This window comes from Pipistrellus kuhlii, unplaced genomic scaffold (assembly GCF_014108245.1).
Source record: "Pipistrellus kuhlii isolate mPipKuh1 unplaced genomic scaffold, mPipKuh1.p scaffold_m20_p_10, whole genome shotgun sequence".
In the NCBI taxonomy this organism is placed as follows: domain Eukaryota; kingdom Metazoa; phylum Chordata; class Mammalia; order Chiroptera; family Vespertilionidae; genus Pipistrellus; species Pipistrellus kuhlii.
In genome coordinates this window covers 21,415,458-21,422,749 of record NW_023425405.1, presented here as the reverse complement: position 1 = coordinate 21,422,749, position 7,292 = coordinate 21,415,458, and the positions used below count along the sequence as shown (strand labels likewise).

General features: G+C 41.2%; 2 gene segments (V, D, J or C); both read right to left on the bottom strand.

Moving 5' to 3' along the window:
* Positions 1 to 1,782: 1,782 nt before the first annotated feature.
* On the bottom strand, positions 1,783 to 3,427 carry LOC123651994. The segment is given in 3 exon segments: positions 1,783 to 1,839; positions 2,583 to 3,097; positions 3,224 to 3,427. Coding segments are annotated over 3 exon segments (621 nt in total).
* A 3,161-nt stretch (positions 3,428 to 6,588) lies between these two features.
* Positions 6,589 to 7,292, bottom strand: LOC123651993. The segment is given in 2 exon segments: positions 6,589 to 6,995; positions 7,133 to 7,292. Coding segments are annotated over 2 exon segments (456 nt in total).

Sequence of the window (7,292 nt, the reverse complement as noted above, 5' to 3'; positions counted from 1 at the left end):
GCCATGCCCATTTTTTCCATAGCACCTGGAGGGATTTTCATGTACCACTTGTCAATCGGAATGAAAGTAGCTGGTGGCCTCTGTTTAAATAAGGTCTATAGAAGTATATTCGTATTTTTGTTGCCTTCTTAGACTTTAAATTTTTATTAATTTTTTTCAATTACAGTTGACATACAATATTATATTAATCTCAAGTGCTTAAAATTCTATCTCCTTGTACATTATTGTTTCAGCATCACAGCACACCAATTTTTATTAATGTAGAGTGATTAAATTTTCTAATTATTTCCATAGCCGGAATGAAGCATTATCATTTCTAGTGTCTCTCTAAATACCTCCTCAAAACTGCTTTTACAAATTTACTCAAACCTGCACATTTACATTCATTCCACTGACTCTTCTGACCTCAACAAGTCTTTTTTTGGGAGGGCTATGCCAGAGTGTTCCTTCTCCTGAACCGACATTAATTGTGCTCAGTACCCTTGGATGACTGAGGCCAATCTGTCATTGAGGATTGTGACATAGAGGGGAAATGGCTGTAACATCCAAACCCCTTTTTTCTTTAACTTTTTCTCCAGATACACTTCATTCGGCCCACCCTGTGCTCTCTTTTTCCCTTCCTTATATTAATCTAAAAACTGAGATGTTTTGTCCTCCTAGCTTAGCCCAGATCTAGAATATGTTTTATGTTCCATACTTTTATTTTCTTATTCTTAGACATTCCCTTTTACTCTTCTATACATTTATTCAACCAAGAACATATTTCATATTTATTTTTAATGTTCAAGGAACTTGTAGGTAATCCCAACAAAGAACTGAGAGAAAATCATGGCTTCTCCTAAAAGGAGGGGAAAGGACCTGGATTTCTGGATGCCCTGGGGGAAACCTGAATATTTCATGAGTATATTTGTATGCATGTGTCCATGTAGTTGTGTGCCACTTTATGTGATGGTGGAACCTGCTGGGAGCAACAATAGGGTCTGCCAGATTATATTTCCTGGTGAATAATACGGTACAGAACAGAATCCTCGGCAGTGTCAAGTAGGTAGTTTAGGGCTGATTGGGAAAATAAAAGGATCACATAGTTCAGTGGTACCCAAGAGAAGTAACAACAACCTTGTCAGGGTGACATATGGCACAGAGTAAACATGGGGCTGGAGTAGAGGAAAAATAAGCTCCACTAGAAACATAATTTGTCTTATTTATATGCACACACGAAAGCCCCTGGACTCTCCCCAAATTGTATGAGGAAAACTTTGCAGGGGGCTTAGCTTCTGGACCAGTGAGATGGGGGGCTAGGGAGCTGATCTAAGAAAATATTGATTCATTCATTCATTTAATACCACTTTCTTTGGGTACTTTGGTAAGTGTGAAGATTAAAAAAAAAAAAAGTAAATAATATAGACATGGTCCCTGTTCTCATCAACCTCAATGTCTATTATTAGGGCAAATTTCAAATTACAAAGAATTGAGTGGATTAGTTGCCATGAGGATAGAAGTCCAGGCTGTCATACAAGCACCTAGCAGAGGAACTAACCAAAGCAGTCAAGAACTCAAGGACATTTTCCTGGAGGAAATGACTTCTCAATTCATATGCAGAAGAATGGTTATTATTAATAGTAGGTATCCAGGTAGATAGGGAGGGGAGGGAGCTCCAGGAAAAATGAACCCCAGGTGATGAGCCAGGAGTGAGTCAGCATAGGACATAGTTGGACACATGAGAGAGGTGGAATACATCTGGTAGAAAGGAAGGCAGTTGCGGTAACTGTAGAAAGAGGAAGTTCACGTTAGGATAGTTGGCAGGTATGCAAACACCACATCGTAGAGGGAGCTGAGAAGCTTGTGAAGTAACATAAGCATGAGACTTCAGTTTGTAAGTGGAAGACCCTGGTGGCTTTGAAGCTAAAGAGAGTAATTTGTGGGTTGGATCACGCAACAGACTAGAAAGGAGGGTGACTACTTAAAAGGTGGTTAAAGAATCCACTAGAGCAGTGTTTTTCAACCTTTTTTGGGCAAAGGCACACTTGTTTCATGAAAAAAATCACGAGGCACACCACCATTAGAAAATGTTAAAAAATCTAACTCTGTGCCTATATTGACTATATATAAAGTAATTCTCTTGAATAGGAATCAAATAAACACAAAGAAAGTATTTTATAATTACTTTATTATGAAATATTAAGTAAACAAATTAGTGAAAAATTATAAAATTCTTGTCTTGTCTGCACCTATGGCACACCAGGCAACATCTCGCGGCACACTAGTGTGCCACGGAACAGCGGTTGAAAAACGCTGCACTAGAGAAATGAAGTTTGCTGGACCATGATGTTATCAGTGAAGTTAGAAAAAATAGTAAAATTTGCAAAGAATTTAATATTTAGAAATGTGGAGGAGGTGGCCACAGATTAGGTGTGGAATGTGCTATTTCCCTGGTGACAAAACATCCAGGAATAGGATCTATGATATGAGACAACATTTTGTTGAGTGATTGGATTGGTATGGACTGTTCTTTGGGCAACAGAAAAGGTCAGTAAGGAGAAAGGATGACAGAGTGTGTAAGATTCCTTGTCTAGAAATCTTACAACTGTAGCCCTAGCTACATTGGTATAGCAAGTGAGAGCAGGACACATTGCAGAGAGTCTGCATCCCTCAGAGGCCCAGAAGCTGGGGGCTTGGGAGGCACTATGGGCACTGATGGTGGAAGGTTTCCCTCCTGGTTGGGTGGGGCCTCCTGAGGGAGGAGCCTCCTTACTCTGTGGCTGCCTTTTTTGTGTGGAGAGCAGCTGGCCATGTAGTGCTGTGGTTAGACTGCTGGCACAGAGATACAGAGAGGTCTGGCTGATGCTGGCTGACTCCAGGGTCAGTGGGAAATTCCTCTTCTCTTTTCGAGACACATTGTACCCATCAGAAACCTCTCCCTTTTCAAAATAACCAACATTAATTGAATAATAGATCAGCTTTAGACCCAGCCGTGGGTCTTGTCGATACCAGTACATTGCGTCATGGTTCATATTCTGAGAACAAGTCAATGTCAAATTCTTTTTGGTCTTTGTGATGCGGTGTCTTGGGGTCTGGGTCACTTCAGCTTCTGTGGAACCTGTGAGGAAAGGAGACAGAGCTAGAGATAGCTGAGGAGGGTGCCTGTGCTGTTGCCTCTACAAAGCGACTCCAGTTAAGACCTGTAAACTTTGGCCAAGGGTTTTCCAGGTGTCCTGGGACTCACCTGATCCCAGGAGACAAAGCATGACACAGCCCAGGAGCTGAGGGCCCATGTCAGTGTCACACAGGTGTCTGCCAGCTCTGGGGGCTGTGCCTGGTTTCTGAAATGTCTCTATCTGGCCTTCATTTTCAGGAGAGAAGCCACTCCCCTTTTCTCACATTTAACACAGCCAACCAATACAAGCCAACATGGGAGGGCAAGCTTGTGGTCACTGTCATTGTCCCTGCTCTGCTTTGAGGCTGCTTGTTTCTAAGCATTTGATAGTGTCTGTATGCTCTTATAAAGCTTGGCAAGTGTTTCTGCAGCTTTATATTGGAAATTGGTATAACATATTTGAGTATCAGAAATGTGAATGCTATCATCAAAGCTGTACTTTTATATGTAGAAGTCCTCATTTTTATTCTGCAGAAAAAAATTCCATGTTTCTTCCCATCTTTGTCTATTCACTGGTGTGTGTGTGTATGTGTGTGTGTGTGTGTGTGTGTGTGTGTGTGTGTGTGTGTGATGGGACTCTTTCCTCATCAGCAGATTAGACTTGGTCATAAGTGCCAACAGCTGCTTTTCTCAAGTTGTAGTTTAGGCAATCTTTCTTCTTTTTCCTCCTCTCCTCCTGAAGGGGCTGGTGAAAGGCATTTATACAGCACACTTAGTTCCCCTGTATGCTCTTGGCACCGCTTTGCTTCTCTGCCTTCTCCCCATGTGGCTCCACATAGAAGGTCCCTGTCCCTGGATGCTGTGTTGCAGCCAGACTACTCTGGATCCAAGTCTTGGGGACCTTGCTTGAGGCCAAGGGTATCACAGCTTTTTTTCTTTATCCACTGAGCCAATCCAGCCAAGGCTTGCTGTAAGTTTATTATTATTATTGTTGTTGTTGTTGTTTCAATTTAATCAGTAGTTATTGGCGTATTCAGGTTTTTTGATTCTTCCTGATTGAGTTTTAGAAGCTTGTATTTTTCTAGGAATATGTCCATTTCATCAAGGTTTTCATTTCTTGGAGTAGAATTATTCTTAGTATTTATTTATTTATTTATTTATTTATTTATTTACAATCCTTTGTATGTCTATGGGGTCGGTTGTTACTTCACCTCTTTCATTTCTGATTTTATTTATTTGGGTCCTCTCTCTTTGTTCCTTGATGAACTTGGCTAGAGGTTCATCAGTCTTTTTTTTTTTTTTTTTTAATAAATCTTTATTGTTGAGATTATTACAATTGTTTCTCTTCTTCCCCCCCCCCCCCATAGCCCCCTTCCACCCGGTTTCCAACCCACCCTCTGCCCTTACCACCACCACCACCACCACCACCCCACTGTACTCATTCATAGGTATACAATTTCATCAATCTTGTTTATCCTTTCAAAGAATGAGCTTTGGTTTTATTGATCTTTTGTGTGTGTGTGTGTGTGTGTGTGTGTGTGTGTGTGTGTTTTGTTTGTTTGTTTGTTTTTGTCTCTCTGTCATTTATTTCTACAATGATCTTTATTATTTTATTCTTTCTGCTTACTCTGGGCTTTTCTTGTTGCTCTCTTTCTAATTCTTTAAGTTAAAGGATTAGATAATTTATTACTATTTTTTTCTTGTTGTTGTGGGTTTTGTTTGTTTGTTGTTGTTTTTTGAGGTAGGCTGGTAGAGCTATGAACTTCCCCCTCAGGACTGCTTTCACTGTGTCCTAGAGATTTTGGATTATTGTGTTGTCATTGTCACTTGTTTCCTAGATGCTTTTTATTTCTTTTTGATCTCTTTGGTAACCCAATCATTGTTTAATATCATTCTAGCCTCCAAGTATTTGATTTTTTTTCATTGTTTTTATTGTAGTTGATATCTAATTTTATGCCATTGTGATCTGAGAAGATTCTTAATATGATTTCTATCTTCTTGAGTCTGAAGAGACTTTGCCTGTTCCTAATATGTGGTCTACCTTTGAAAATGTCCTGTGTGCACTTGAGAAGAATGTATATTCTCACAATGTTCATTTTTATCAAACTTCCTCTTTCATCATTATCTGAAATATAATATTTATATTAAAGGATCTCTTAGCACCCTCTAGTGGAATAATACTATGGTAGGCAGAATATTGTCCTTTTAGAGGTGTTGAAGTACTAATCCCCACAACCTGAGACTGTTTAGATTGCCAAAGGGAATTAAGGTTGTGGATGTAGTTAAGGTTGTTAGTCAGCTGACCTTAAGATAGGGAGAGTATTCTGGATTATCCAGTTGTGCCCAATCTAATCACTTGGGTCCTTAAAAGTGTAGAACCCTTCCCAGCTGTGTTTAGAGGAGATGTGAGCAAGGAAGAAGGGTCAGAGATGGCACATTGCTCCTGAGGGCAAGGTCACTGCACTCTTTGGGTTTGCCATTTTAGTGCAGAGACTATAGCTGCATTGATCAACTGCTTGTGCAGAGGGGCTCAGCTCTCTGGTGTCCTGATTTTCTTGCCTTTCTTCTCCATTGCTGAGGAAGACAGAATTCTATAAAGGTCCCCAATGATCCTTGCCCACGTATAACCCCTCCTTTTGTGAGTAGAGGTGGAACTTATGAATATGGTATCACTTCTGGGATTATGTTATATTTTTTGACAAAAATTAGTTATCCAGATAGGTCTACTCTAATCTCATGATCCCTGTGGAGAGGCCAGAGAGCTCTTTGAAGCATAAGATTTTAATGAGCATTTCTGGCTTTGAAGATGGAGGGGACTGGAAAGAGACTACAGGTAATTAAGAGAAATGCCCAGTGATAGCCAACAAGGAAACAGGGTCTTAAGTTCTACCACCACAAAGAACTGAAGTCTGCCAATAATGGGAATGAGCCAGGAGGAGGGGCTGGGCTTTAAAAGAGAAAGCAATCACATGAGACCCTGAGCAAAGACTCCCCATGACCCCCGTTCCTCCCCCACATCCTATACTTTTGACGTGCAGGACTGTGAGGTAATCAGTTGGTGTTGTTTTAATCTTACTAATTTCCTCCTTCCTCTGGGTAATCCTGATTCCACATATTGTCTGTAAATCTTTTATTCCCCTCTTCCCTCTGCTTCCTCTTGTTCTTGATCCAGATTCCCCATCTGAGGAAGTCCCACCACAATACCTGTTTTCCTGTACAATATGAATCAGTCATTGAGAGACTCCATTGAAGAATCTCTGAAGATCTTTTCAAAATTAAGGGTTAATTTTTTCTTTATTTGATAAGAATTCAATTCAATCAAAATTTTCCCACATCGGTAACTGGAAACTGAAGTTTGCCTTAGAAAATATTCATTTGGGTTAAGACTCTCTAGCCTAGTGAAATCTCAACCAGAGACAGATTCTTTGATTCCAATAGGAAACATCTTAGAGGAGACAAGGATGGGAAAAGATATGTAAGGAATAGTTAGGACTTCAGTGCAATCTCGTGTGGAATCTTGGGTTCAGGAATCTTGAGGGCAGTGTCCCCTCCCTCCTTGCTTCGCCTGTATTTTGTGCAGAGAGGATGTGGCTGTGCAGCGCTGTGTAGTCACTGCTGGCACAGAAGTACACAGATGTCTGGTTGGTACTGGCAGACTCCAAGGTCAGGGGGAAGTATTTCAATTCACTTCGAGAGACACGGTACCCCTCGTGGACATCTCCTTTTGCAATGGTGTTGGCACCATTTGAGTAGTAGATCAGCTGCAGTCCGTATCCTGGGTCTTGGCGATACCAGTACATTGAAATATGATTCATATTCTGTGAGCACTGTAGAGTTAATTCCTTTTTCGTCCCCAAGATCCTATGTCTTGGAAACTGTGTGACTACAGCATCCTGAAGGCCTGTGGAAGAACAAAGGGTGGTCAAATAAAGGTAGGCCCTCGAGAGTGGACACACATACTGCAGCCCTGCAGTAACATTTTGTTGTTGGAGCCTGGGAAGCCAGTGACAGGGTCCCTCACCTGTGCCCAGTGCTCACCTACTCGGATGAGACAAACGACAACACAGCAGAACAACTTGTTGCTCATGGCAGCATCGGATGAAATGCTGTCTGAGACTGTGAGGAGTTTAGTCTCTGACACCAACACTTGTCATCTACCCCTGGCCAGGAACCACACACCCTTCCCTCACTGCTTCGG